The sequence below is a fragment of the Phallusia mammillata genome, chromosome 2 (genome assembly GCF_965637545.1).
Source record: "Phallusia mammillata chromosome 2, kaPhaMamm4.hap1.1, whole genome shotgun sequence".
Lineage (NCBI taxonomy): Eukaryota > Metazoa > Chordata > Ascidiacea > Phlebobranchia > Ascidiidae > Phallusia > Phallusia mammillata.
In genome coordinates this window covers 23362347-23376383 of record NC_137253.1, presented here as the reverse complement: position 1 = coordinate 23376383, position 14037 = coordinate 23362347, and the positions used below count along the sequence as shown (strand labels likewise).

The window sequence follows — 14037 nt, the reverse complement described above, 5'->3', positions numbered from 1 at the left end:
AAACGAGGGTAGTAACAGGCATGTTGCCATCAGCCACTGAAGGCGCAATCACGCACTTCCAATTTGTAAAATTATTAACAGTTAACATTTTGATACTCTTTCAACATGTAAAATGCAATCATCTCTAGTTTATTACTAAATTTAGTGGACTTCCTTTGGACCACCCAAAAAGTCTTCATGGACCACTTGTGTTCCATGGACCACCAGTTGAGAACCACTGCTCTAGTGTGTTTTTGTACCTGCAACCGCAATTGCGTTTGGTTTAGTTCATGCTAATATTGCACTACAGCGTTTTAAAATGATTTAAGTCTGTGTTGTATGATTAAGTATCCCACTGGGCAAAAAACATCTCAACATTACGAAGTTTTGCACTTGTAGGATCGAAGCACTGTAGCCTATTGTAACCTCTACTGAATGTCAATCTAAGAGGCTTTTAAATGTCATAAAATTTGCTAAGAGTATTGCAATGATCACAAACTAAATTTTAAATGGCCAAATAATTTTTATGTTGTAATAATGTAATTTTTACGAACAAATACACAACTAATATAACTCCTATAAAAAGGGAAATTTCACGTCAGTCACGGCTCACTAGCTACACAAACCACAACACAGTTGCCGATCGGAATTCGGAAGTCATTTATCCCGTCACTTCGAATACTACAGGTGCGCTAGGTGCGCTTGGTACCTCGCTTGGTAACCCTTTTTCGTACAACGTAACTTAAAAATAGTGCAGGTAACTGTCTTTGGTGCGATTAAACTCAGAATAGGTACGACGTGACTCGAAAATACTGCAGCTGTCCTGTTTTTATGCGACAAATCGTAAATACTGCAGTTAACGTTAAAACACGCAAATAATGCTGGTAAAGTGTTACGATAGTCCCAACACACAACCAAAACCCCAAACCCCAAACCCCAAACCCCAAACCCTAAGGGTTCGTTCAAATACAGATTTGGTAACTGGTATCCAAAACTTGGTTTCGTAACATGAAGTTCACAATAGAGTTTGGTCTGGTAACTAGCGATGAAACCACAGCGTTCAAACACAGAAGTCCCAAATTTATTTTGAAAACTGCCGTCCAAACCAGAGCGTTCAAATTGGCCACGTGGTTTCTAACTTTTGCGTTCGCCAACAGCAGGTCTCGCTTTTAAGTTTGGGATTTTTTGTTAAAATAGGCGCAATATGAACGCTTCGTTGTCACAAAGGTTTGAAGTTGTTGTACCGGCTTTTTGCCCCGACATCAGATTGACGTTATTTGTGCATGCAAACGCAAGTGCCTTTTAAAACTTTCAGTACATTTTTTTGAAGGTTTTTACAAATCTGGCAATGGATTCAGCTTCAAGTGTAAAAACACGAGGTGTTTTGTGGTCGGTAGAGGAAATTGACTTCCTGATTGACCTATGGGCAGATGAGTCAGTTCAAAGTATGATAAAAGAGGCAAAAAGCAACAGAGAAATATTTATGCTCATTGCAGAGCAGATGAGTTCAAAAGGGTATCAGAGAGATTGCCACAGTTGCATAAAAAAGATGCAAGGTTTAAAGAGAGAGTATAGAAAGTTTAAAGATATGTCCACAAGAAGTGGGCAGGGTGGTGAGCCAGTTATTCCAAGTTCCATTGCTAGACATTACCAAAAATTGGATAAAATTTTGAGAGATTCCCCACTTACAGCCCCTTCACTTTTGATTTCTCAGTCACCAGAAGGTATGTTAACAACGATAATCATTATCCAGTGCAATTTTGTTAAATTAATTGTATGGATATTAAAAATCTGATGAAAGAAAACTTTACAAAAGAAGAAGAAAGAATGAACAAGTGGATGAAATTTCAAGTTTGTATTTTAAAATTTCTAGTAATACAATGGCATTTGGATAGTTTGGATATGAAGTTAAAGTAAAAGGCAGGCTGATTTGATAAAATATTTCATAACAATATAGTGAAATTTAGAACATTAACTAACTATACATAAAAACACTGATTTACATTATTAGGAGGAGCAAGCAGAAAAGGAAAGAGCTCATGAAAAAGAAATAATGGGAATGATTTTAGGGTAAAATATGCTTCTTTATTTAGATCAGTGTGGTTGTTTGTCACATGCAGCTTACTATACTTCTTTGTCTACAAATCTTGGGTATTAAAAAACTCTAAACTAGCAATAATGTTTTTAAAAGTGAAACTGTAATAAAAAAGCAACCTTTTAATTTTAATCAGCTCAAGGTTGCTTCCCTAAATTGGTGTATATACTCTGTATTTTCAGGTGTGTTTCTCATACACCTTCAACTTCTGAAGATAGCGGAGAGTTTGTCATATATCAGTCACCATAACATTTAACCCCCAAATTGTGATAATAAACAAACATGTGACTGCCATCTGTATTTTATTATAAGTTACAACAGACAAAAACATAGGTTACATAACAATTTCACAAAAATAACATTTGGTAAACCTAATTTTCTACTCACAGCTTAAAAATATGCTAAGTGTATTGCGAATTTCTGCAGCAGAACCTACATTATCAGAATTTAATTGTGAATCTGCCAAATTATTGTCATCCTCGCTATCATTGTTAGCCAAAGATAAATTTGAAATAAAGTCATCATTTTCCTCACAAATATTATGCAATACTACACATGCTGCTATTATGGTTGCGGCATTGCGTGGACCTGCATCGCATCGTTTCAGCAAACACCTCCATCTTTGTTTTAAGCGACCAAATGCTTGCTCAACCACTCTTCTAGCAATGGACAATTTCTAAAATGTAATGATGTACAACTTTATTTCATTATTTCTACATAATGCTGTGGAATATCAATTAGCCCGCCCTTTACAAATGTGGCCTAGTCACAGTAGCTTATTCCTGCTAGCCCTTTCAGTTGTAGCACACATCCTTTGAAATAACTGCTAACTTTGTACCAAAGTACATTACTTGTTATTCAAAAAATTCCTTGGTAACTAGTACCTTAATTTGCCACAACCCCATTTTTACCTTGTTAAAATTAACCTGATTGTTATTCTGTGTATTGGTATACGGTCTCATTAACCAGTTTTTTAATGGGTAGGCTCCATCTCCAATAATATAGTATGGGATATGTTTGTCTTCAATTATCATATTGCTCTGGAAAGCAAAAAAATCATAAAAACCAAACTTTTATTTCATTTCACACCAAATGTAGCTTACCAGTGGAAACATGCTTCCAGATTCTGCTTTTGTGTAAAGTGGAGAGTTGGCTAACATTCGAGCATCATGCACCTTGCCAGGCCACCCAATCACAACATCAACAAATCTAAAAATAACAGGGCATACATAATAAAGCACATAACAATCAATTTCAACTGGACAAGCATGCAATTGGAAGAATGGCTGGTAGTTAACAAGTTTTGTTGTATTTGTCATGGCATAATAAAAACATTTTTACCTTCCTTTATGGTCTGTAACTGCCTGCATGCTTATTGAATAGAACATTTTGTAGTTAAAGTAATCAGGTCCATTTTCTGCTGGTTGTGGGATTGCAATATGGCACCCATCCACTGCACCAACACAATTGGGCATTCCTTTTTCAATGAAGAAAGACATTGCAGTTGTAGCAATATTTTGCTGGTACCTTACAACGTCCATGAAGAGCGTTTTTACAATTACTTTGCACACCTCAATAGTAACCTTTTTTAAAAAAAATCTATTACTATGATAAGCAATGTGAGTGTGTACATTTTGCCTGTTGTTTTTAATATATATTTACCTCAAAAACTGTTGACTTTCCTAAACCAAAATGTTCACCCAGTGAGCGATAATCAATGGCACTTCCTAGACGCCATAAGGTAATGGCAAGTCTACACTTGCATGAAATTGGTTTTTTCCAATTGGTTGTTTGTTTTTGTAAGTGTGGTGCAATTTTGCAACACAAAAGGTTAAATGTTGATCTAGGTACAAAAGAACATATTGCATCATGAGAAATCAGGTAAGGAAGTATAACGCACTTACTGTTTTAAGCGCAAATGTAGCTGGTAATCATCGCTTGTCCATTTTTTTAACACTCGTTCCCAATAGCCTTCGTTTGCTTTTAACCTCACTTTTCGACTAGCCGGTAACAGATGGAGGGATTTAAGCCAAGTCCCGTACAATTCTGTATGGCATCGATACATATGAAGGGGACAAACAACTTTTCGACGCCGCTTTCGTCGTCGTCTTAACAGCAAATAAGCATAAACACCCTGACACCACATCTTTTTTCCTACACGTGCAAGTTTGGAACCACGGGCAATGAACGGTCGACGTTTTGGCGTAACAAATCGTGGCTATTCAACCATAAGATTACGTCATGTTCCCAAACCTTCTTCGCGTTCACTCGAACGGTTTTGACGAAACAGTATCAAAACATACTCTGTTCATATAGTTGTTCTGAAACCAAGTTTCCGTTCATACTTACGTGTTTTCGTGCCAAAAGTATCGTAACATTTTGCGAAAACTTGTGTTTGAACGAACCCTAACCCCCCAAATTAAAACGAGTTACCTGTAGTTTACCAAGCGAAGTACCTAGCGGTCCAAGTGCACCTAGCGCACCTGCAGTTTTCGAAGGCACCGCGTCACGTATTGTCTCGCAGGTCGCTACTCCGTTTCAGCAGTTTTAGCTTTTAGTGCGTGTTTGTGCTTTATGCGAACGAGTGAGGGTAGGCTGTTGCATTATTATGATAACTCAAGTGGAGTAGGAGTACGATATTCGAAAATATGTATGTTGTATCTTGACTTCGAAGTCCAAAGACTAAACCTATCAGTCAGCTGAGTGACACTGACACCTATAAATAAGGTTATGAAATCGGCACATTAACTTTCAAATTAGATTTGTGTTCTAGTGGATGTTAATGGTTGAGTTTTGTTAAACCTCTGGTGCATTATAAGGCAGAGAACAAGATCTGTTGAATCTTACAGGATGCTTTTAACTGATGGGTATAGTAATTTTAAATTTAAAAGACCCTCATGATTTTCTTTTAGCAGTTTACCTACAGGCCAGTGAAATTTTGACCCAGCGGTTTACATAACTTGGACAGTTTGTATACAATGCAGGATGTAGGGTGTTAATTAATTTTGATTGAATTGTGTGTATTTTTTAATTAATTGCTCTTTTTTATAAAAATATGCTGATAATAATCCGATGTCAAAATAATGTGGACGAGACATATTGAAATATTGAAAACAAATGGACTTTTTTTAATTTGTCAACAAAATTATCACACACTGTTTGTACTGCAACCAGTGTGTGTGTACCCATTGCTTGTGTGGGGACCCATTCATTTCTGCTTGTGGAAACAATTAGGTAGTTAAATACTGTCTAATTGTTAAACAAAAGATAGGTACCCAATTGAAAGCAGGAATCAACCTCATACACATTACTGCTAAAGTAAATAAACTGTGTAGATCAAATCAATAGCATGATGTAGGCCAAATCAATAGCAAATACATAAACTTAAAGCAATGTGTTATACCTTTGAGAGCTACGGTTTCACAAGCACATTTACTTTGCTTTCACACCTAACTTGCATTAATATGGTGCAAATAGCCTTTTTGAAACTATTTTACAATGCAAGCATGTTTAACCTTTTGGTAATATACTGTATACCTAATCCTTTTTGAAACGTGATCAGACACAGGAAGCTTGTCATGGCGATGGGATTGCAGACAGTGTCATTAGGGTTTGGTGGTTTGGTAGGACACTTGTTTATGCAAGGAAATGGTTCATTATAGTACTTACAGTTTTGGGAAGGGTTTTGCTTCATATAGTCATACATAAAACAAACTGTAGACAGTTTGTTTGGAAAACTTTATCAAAACTATATTTTTGGAAAAATTACCTAGAAAGACTCCATCAGCCCCTTGGGTGTCTGCAAAGCCCTCATTGGGAATCACTGATTTAGATAAATACTCGTTTTTTGTTGGGTTGGGACAGTTTTGTTTTTTGTTTCTAACTAATGCATTTTATTATGTGAATAGAACTCTTTGGGTGTAGTGTTAATAGTGTATTTGAAATGTCCCAACCCATTTGTGTCAATGACTTTGAGGCCTGGGCAAAGAACAAGCTGACTAAAAATGCCTGGGACTATTATTGCGGTGGAGCAACAGAAGAACAAACATTGCAAGATAATTGTGCTGCATTTAAAAGGTAATGTTTTTTTGTGCATGTAAAGTGTTGTAGTGATCAAATTTTACATTTTTGTGTTTATACTTCAACCATTACACCATCATATAAATCAGGGGTGGCCAACTTGTTAGTCATTAAGATAGACGAAAATTTTCTTAATTGGATACAATCGACTGACCAGTAATAATTTAGGCTGCAACAAACACAAAGCAATAACGCAAATTTCAGCATTAGATTTGATTGTAGATTACCGTGTACATTGATATTCATGAGTTTTATTGTCAAGCATCATTTAGTTCTTGTGACAATACAAAGTCGCATGTGTAGGCTACATTTTTTATCAAAGTAGTCAGTTGGATGTTTAAGTCATCACATAGTTTACCAACTTTTCATAATCAGGTGTGTATCCCGTCAAAGACAGCCTTTTTAACTGCATTTCCTCAATCAATTGCAACTGCTTCATTAACACAAACACTCTGTTTGTTACAGCAAACATTGTACCTGTTACAACATAATTTGATGCCAAAATCACAACTGTTACGTAACAAAGAAGTGATATTTACATTATTATTGAGCCCTTGCACATTTGTGCATTGTGTCGTAAGAAGTGCTGTGGGGTATTATTTCATTTTAAAATTGTTTTAAAATGAATAAGCTTTTGATGAGTAATGGAGAATTTGGTGGCGACCGACCAATCATAAGCAGACGATTGACCAGTCGATCGCCATCGACGTGTTGGCCAAACCTGGTATAAATGATGCAGCCTGTGTTTTCGTTTTGATTATAACAAACCTACATATTGATAAATATGATTACTTGATTGTTTCTGCCAGTGTTTTACAATAACTCATGCAATATAATCAGTCCTGAAATGTTAATTTTTACAAATATGTATCATGGTAGGTGTTAATAACAAATTTGCACAATATTACTGTACAGGGGTTTAATGAATTTTTTTCCTACCTGAAACTTCACTTTACTGCATGCAAATTGTCGTAATTCAGCGGGAGGCAGTATAGATTTCCTAATAACCCATATACAGAGTTTTCAAGTCCATTGTAGACCAATATTGTTAGCTTGTATTAACTGACATATATATCTTCAATGTTTTAAACTAATGGTGTTCAATGTTGCACATGCTGAGTTTGCATTTAATGGACAACACATGTAGGTGAAGTCAAATGTCACTGCCTACCAATCACCAATATAAAAAAATCAAGTAAAACATGTTTTATATTCCAGCAACTGTAGACCACCAATAAGTATTTTTAGTTTAATATATTATGTTGCATGCTCAGTTTTTAAATCTTGGATGCTTTTCCTTCAGGTATCGGCTGCGCCCCTATGTATTAAACGATGTATCCCAGGTAGACACTTCCAGTTCTGTACTTGGTGATACAATTCCATTTCCTGTTTGTATTGCTTCAACAGCTTTGAACAAGTTGGCTCATGAGGGTGGCGAAATCGCTTCTGCAAAAGGTTTGAAAGTTATAACAGAAAGATTAATAAAATGATATCCCCACTTAAAACAAATTAATTCAACTTGCACAGCTGCTTCATCACTTGGGTCTGGTTTTATGCAAAGCACTGTATCCACGACCAGCATAGAAGATATTGCAGAAGCTACTCCTGGTTCTCTGAAATGGATGCAACTGTATATCTTTAAGGTTAATAAACACATGTCAGAAAACTTCCTAATAGGAACTACATTGGTTTAATAAAGACAGCTTTAAATAAAGTTTACTTCCTATTGGTTGCTCAAAAATTGATTTGGTCAGCCCTCTTAAAGTGTGGTTTTGTCAAAACGAAAAAAAGATAAACAGTCAACTTTGGGAACATGGTCACAAATACCTTATTTTTTCTTGCAGACTAGAGAATTTACGAAAAACATAGTTGAAAGAGCAGAGAAATGTGGCTATAAAGCCTTATTCGTAACTGTTGACAGCCCAATTATTGGAAGAAGATATGGTGATGTCCGAAACCATCTTCAACTTCCTTCACATTTAAAGTCAGTCATCTTTTTTCTTGATTTTGTTTGTCAGATTTGTTTATGATTAATTTATAATGTTTATAATTGATTGCTAGATTTGTTTATGTTTGTTTTACAATTTTTATGGGTCCCCTTCCTTGAAGCGTTTCTGTGTGCAGAAACAACTAAGGTCATAAAAGACAGTGGATGATATGGGACCCAATATAAAATAAGTGCAGGAAATATATTAATGTATCAAAATAGGCTATGGTGTATATGCAAGGGCAATATGTGCTAAGCCACCCTTCTAGTTAAGGTTAGATTCTGTAAAAACAGTTTAAAGTCCCTTAACTATGGCCATGCCACACAGTGGTCAAATAACAGTGCTGAATTTGGCAACATTTTACAAGCTGTTGGCATGGTCACTGTTGGCTGCTATTAATTTCAATTAAAATTGAATAACAAATCATTGTAGTGTAATGCTTCCCTTTATTTGTTTTTTAACTTATAAACTGTTTTAACAAAACCACACTATGTTATTAGAGGTGTTATACCAAATCTATCTTTTAGTGTTCCAAATTTGAGTTAAGATGTAGCACGGCATAACATATATACCTTGTGAAATGCCAAGTTTTGAGCCACAAGTTGATTTTAACAGACTCGCAAATTTTCAGTCACAAAAAATGTCAAAGGGAATACAAGGTGTTGATGGTTCTGGCATTAAAGATTTTGCGACAAAGTACATTGATCCAGCTCTACAATGGAAAGATATTTTATGGCTAAAAAGTATTTCTAAACTGCCAGTTGTTTTAAAAGAAATTATAACAGGTAACTACATGTATTTCAACAGAAATGTATTATTCTTTTACCCTATTTACCCTGTTCAGTTTTTGTTTATTATGGTTGCTTGATTTGCCTTCACCTTTCTTTGAACATTGTTTAGCTGAAATGGCTCAAAAAGCTGTTGAACACAAGGTAGATGGGATTGTGGTGTCCAATCATGGAGCACGCCAGCTGGATGGAGTTCCTGCCACAGTATTTACTAGTTTTTTGTTTTGTGTTTCCGCAAAATTTAACATTATCTAAAATTCGAAGATTGATGCTCTCCCCGAAATCGTTAAAGCTGTCAATGGAAAATGTGATGTGTTTTTGGATGGAGGTGTTAGAACCGGTACAGACGTTTTAAAGGCAGTTGCAATGGGTGCCAAAGCAGTGTTTGTTGGACGACCTGTCCTCTGGGGACTAGCATACGACGTAAGTGAGTTTGACGTCTCACACCTGCGTAAAAATGTTTTTTTCTCAAAATTGAAATCTAATAATTATGGGTCCCCTTCCCTGAAGGGGACGCATCTTGATTTCACTGTTTGTTTTTTTTTCTTTTTTCTCCGGTGAAGTTTGTCCATGCACTTTTAGCATGAAATCTTTGGTGAATTTGGATGAAACTTTCACAGATGGTAGATATATTTATGTAGATGTGCCATTTGCTTTGTTTGACTTGATAGCCCCAGTATTTACCCTGCTAGACCCCAAAGTGTAAAACGTTTTTGTATGTTGCTGCGCACCACAAACGAAAGATTTCTGTAGTGTAATAGTATAATAAAGGCACCAGTACATATCATACTTGTGTTTGTGCATTACTTGGTGGACGTTTTTGCACATGCCAGTCAGAGGGGTATTAACAGCCTTATGACGTCAGAAGCGTTGACGAATGTTGTTAATAACACCTCTAGTGGTTAGAATTTTAAACATTGTTCGATTTGGATAAAATTTTACATGACTGTTAATTGGGTCATGGTGGTTTCACATTTTATACTTTTGGGTGTTAAACCCCATCAGTTGCCCCACTAACCCCCTAAAATGGGTGAGTTTTTTAACCGGTGTCAGAATTTAGTGAAATTTGAAATACTTGCAGAGTTTGTCATTTATAGGTGTCAATTGTTTTATTTAACCCTGTAACCCCAATATTTACCCCTCCAGCCCCCTCAAAAGGGTAAATTTTTTAAACATTGTCCGAATTTGATGAAATTTGGACAGCTTATAAAGTGTGCTATTTATAGTTGTTGTTTGTTATGTTCAACCCTGTTGCCCCAACATTTACCCCACTAGCCCCCCAAAATGGGTCCATTTTGTAAACAATGTCAGAATTGACTGAAATTTACACAGCTTGTAGAGTGTGCCATTTATAGGTGTAGAATGTTGTGTTCAACCCTGTTGCCCCAACATTTACCCCACTAGCCCCCCAAAATGGTTCAATTTTTTAAACAATGTCTGAACTGAATGAAATTTGGACAGTTTGTAAAGTGTACCATTTGTAGGTGTTGGTTGTTCTGTTAAACTCTGTAGTATCATTTACTCCACTAGACTCCTACAGTCATGTACAATTCACCATTAATAGGAGCTGATTGTTGTGTTTTAGCCTATTTTCTCACTATTTAACACTTTTTTCTCAGATAGGCATAAAATAGAAAAACCTTCAAAAATGTATGAATGGAATGAATTTATATAGTCTTTACTCCATATAGCATATTTACTTATGCACAGCACCGATCACTGTGTTTGACGATACAATGCCAAACTTTCTCATTGTTATCTCTTGAAATGCATTATTTACAACTTTGCATGTGTGGGGACCCATGAGTTTCTGCTTGCGGAAACAACTAAGGTTATAAAAGTCAGTGGATGATATGGGACCCAATATAAAATAAGTGTCAGATGTAAATATATGTTAAGAAATAGGTCACAGTGTATGTGCAATGGCAATATGTGCTAAGCCACCCTTCTAGTTTTCTAGAACTTTCAAATTTTCGTTGCAGGGTGAAAACGGTGTTAAAAGCGTATTGTCAATTCTAAGGGATGAATTCAGAATGTCAATGCAACTGATGGGTAAGTAACCACTATGGGCTAATGGAGAATAATTGTGAAACAGAAAAAACTCGTTTTGTTGCAGTAATATAAAGTATCAGCTAGGTCATATATTCGGTAAGTAAAACTTTTATCATAGATAGAATAGCTTATATTTGGAGTTTCTTGTCGGACATTTGTTTTGCATAAGCAGGCCGTTTGATGTGTTTTCTAATTCCTACAGGTTGTCGTTCTGTGAAGGGGCTTCAGGAAGGAAAAAACTTGGTAGTTCCCCAAACATTTTATCCTTCCAACCTTTAATTTTTGCTTTATCGCATAAACTTTGCACATTTGCACCATATCGCATCAGTGTTTTAAGCATGGGTTACTTCGCCCTATAATATGACATTTTTATGTTCCACAATAACGGCTACCGGTACTGATTTTTTTTAAGTTCAAGTTGCTTGAAATCATTGTTTGCAGTGTATCGCTTTTTGCTTTTGCATTTATATATATTTGTACGGCTTCCAAAGCGTTTAGAAAATGAGTGTAAAACACAAGTTTACAACATCTCGTACTTGGTCAATTCGTTTTACTTGAAAAATCTGCACTGCTGTGCACTTACAAAACCTAAGGAAATTATTTCATTTGTTTTTACCTGCGTCTTAAGGCCGTTGGCGGAGTTTGTGTAACAATCATGTCAATCATTTAGCACCATACTAGTGTTTCAAATGCCTAGTTTTGTGGTACTTACATATAGCAATAAATGTATATTGTGTTAGCATGCGCTTATATATTACCTTTGTTAATAAACTTGTAACCGACTGGTAATAAAGTGCTAATACAGTAGGCTAAGCATTATAGCAACTCTGAAATTGACCCCTTAAAACCACTTAATTCTACTTATAAAATCCTTAAACCCAGTGGTTCTTAACCGGGGTTCGGCAAAGCCGAATCGGGGGTTCGACGAAGGTCTTTTGAAGTACAATACAAATACTCGTTTGGGTCAAACTTTGGGGTCTATAGTCGCTAGAAATGGCATTTCTGTTTGCCAAATATCAAAACGCTGGAAGCTTACACTAAGGCAGGGGTGCACACCCTGCGGCCGTATGCCGCCGCAGAGTCGAGCTGGTGCGGCCGTGAACATGTTTACTAAAATATATGTACAGGCGGCGGTGACGTAAATAAAACTCTTGTGCTAAATATTTTATTTTTCAACTGCTCGAACAGTTTTTGTGGTACTAAAAAGAGTATTACCAGTCAAAAAACCATATGCGTCAGACTTTTGTACGCCTATTGTGTGCAAACAATGCGAACAAAACAGGTACCACAAGCATCACAATATAGATTATGACATCATAAACACTTTTAAGACCGATCGCCACGTTGTGCAGCTCAATCTGTGCACCAAGCTAGAAATTAATCTGGGCCTTTTTGGGCTCTATTAAATGATATATATATATATATGATATAAACCAAGTATTTTAAAACAAAAGAGCAGGTAAATGGCCGCCGTTGGTGAAACAAGAATCTGCGATGCGGCCGTCCTAGCAAAAACGTTGTGCACCCCTGAACTGCAGTTTTATTTTATTTTTTGACGTTACAAAGAGCACTGTGCGCGTTGTTCTTATGCAGAAAAACAACGAAATTTTGTTGGCAGCAAAAACTTATTACTTCATCTTTTTCATGTTTGTGTACAGATGTTAAAAATACAATGCCTTATTTTGGTAAAAACTAAAAATTGCCAGAATTAAAGCAATCTGGAAACAAGATGTTTGTATTATTATGTCAGAATTTAACAAAAGGACAAACAATAACTGTTGACACTACGTTTGAACAAAATCTAATTACGACCCAGCAAACAAAATGGTTTAAAAACCTAGGATGTAACTGTGGGGTTCGACCAAAGGCTGAAGAATGTCGTAGGGGTTCGGCCGTTATAAAAAGGTTAAGAACCACTGCCTTAACCAGACACGAAGACCTTGCTGGGGATCCTTTCAAATTTTCCAACCAGATTTACTGTTTTGTGGGACTGAAACTTACCACCGAAGTGAAAAATTGGATTACACAAAACACACAAGCAAATTATCGAACCAAAACTTAATGGACTACTAACTGCAATTCGTTCAAAACTATGCAATCGTGGCGAAAAACACTTTCTTTTGACACTGTGTCTCTTATTCAAAATACTTGCGCAAAAGTGATGGACTTGTACGGGTACAAACCTGCAAGCAGCGAAGAAGAATTACGTAATTTGGAAATACCACTAATTGCCAAGTCATCATTATAGCATAAAAAGTGCGGTCCACGTTTTTTCTTATCTTTTTTCTTTCCAAATCTGTACCTATTTTGACCTTTGCTCGTTAAAACACAGCAATAATGGAAACATCTGATATGTGCACTTATTCATCCGAGAAGAGACAGAAATACAAATGCAGATATTTACTAAAGGAAAAACAAAATGTTCGAATGTTTAACTGTTTTTGTTTATGTTTTGTGCTTTCGATTAGCCTAGGCTACTGCTTTTGTTCCAAATACATTTCCTATTTACTCTAGCAGTTGTATGACGCACTATAGCAGGGGTTCTTAACCTGGGGTGCACGCACCCCCAAGGGGTGCGAGAACTGTTCCTAGGGGGTGCGGGGATGCTGAATCATTAAGGTTGGTTAGGTCTATTCTATTTAAGCAATTACACAAGGGGGAGCGAAAATTGGTCAGTGATTTGAAAGGGGGTGCGAAAATTGGTTGGTGATATGAAAGGGGTGCAGCAAGGAAAAAAGGTTAAGAACCACTGCATAGCCTATAGTGTATATTCTCCTGTAAGAAGCGCGATCGAGTGTGTGTTTTGTTTTCACTGCAAAAGAGTGACCAAATTAGTTTTTAGAATTAATTTGCTCTAGTGTGTTTTTGTACCTGCAATTGTGTTTGGATGAGTTCGTGCTAATATTGCACTGCAGCTTTTTAAAATGATTTAAGCCTATGTTATATGATCAAGCATCCCACTGGCCAGTTAAAAACAAGAAACGACACCTCAACATTACGAAGTTTTGCACTGGTAGTGGTAGGACTAGGAAACCGCTGTAATCTCTCAATAAAT

At 36.3% G+C, this 14037-nt stretch overlaps 1 protein-coding gene and 1 long non-coding RNA gene across 4 annotated transcripts; both read left to right on the top strand.

The window, feature by feature from the left end:
• Positions 1-1066: 1066 nt before the first annotated feature.
• LOC145213362 (uncharacterized) lies at positions 1067-2368 on the top strand. Its single transcript, XR_013856823.1, has 3 exons — positions 1067-1830; positions 1991-2049; positions 2257-2368. It is a non-coding gene; the product is annotated as an uncharacterized LOC145213362 (long non-coding RNA).
• A 2086-nt stretch (positions 2369-4454) lies between these two features.
• LOC145213361 (2-Hydroxyacid oxidase 1-like) lies at positions 4455-12526 on the top strand. Of its 3 annotated transcripts, XM_080081604.1 has the most exons (9): positions 4455-6151; positions 7458-7609; positions 7682-7797; positions 7999-8138; positions 8758-8927; positions 9043-9134; positions 9195-9353; positions 10913-10982; positions 11185-12526. In XM_080081604.1, exons 1-9 carry the CDS (start codon positions 6018-6020, stop codon positions 11259-11261), a joined length of 1110 nt encoding a protein of 369 aa, XP_079937730.1. In that variant the 5' UTR covers positions 4455-6017; the 3' UTR covers positions 11262-12526. The 3 variants fall into 3 exon arrangements, with proteins under 3 accessions (XP_079937730.1, XP_079937733.1, XP_079937731.1); XM_080081607.1 differs by lacking the exon at positions 7999-8138 and having other exon boundaries at positions 8774-8927; XM_080081605.1 differs by lacking the exon at positions 11185-12526 and having other exon boundaries at positions 9195-9357; positions 10913-10970.
• The last annotated feature ends 1511 nt before the right edge of the window (positions 12527-14037 follow it).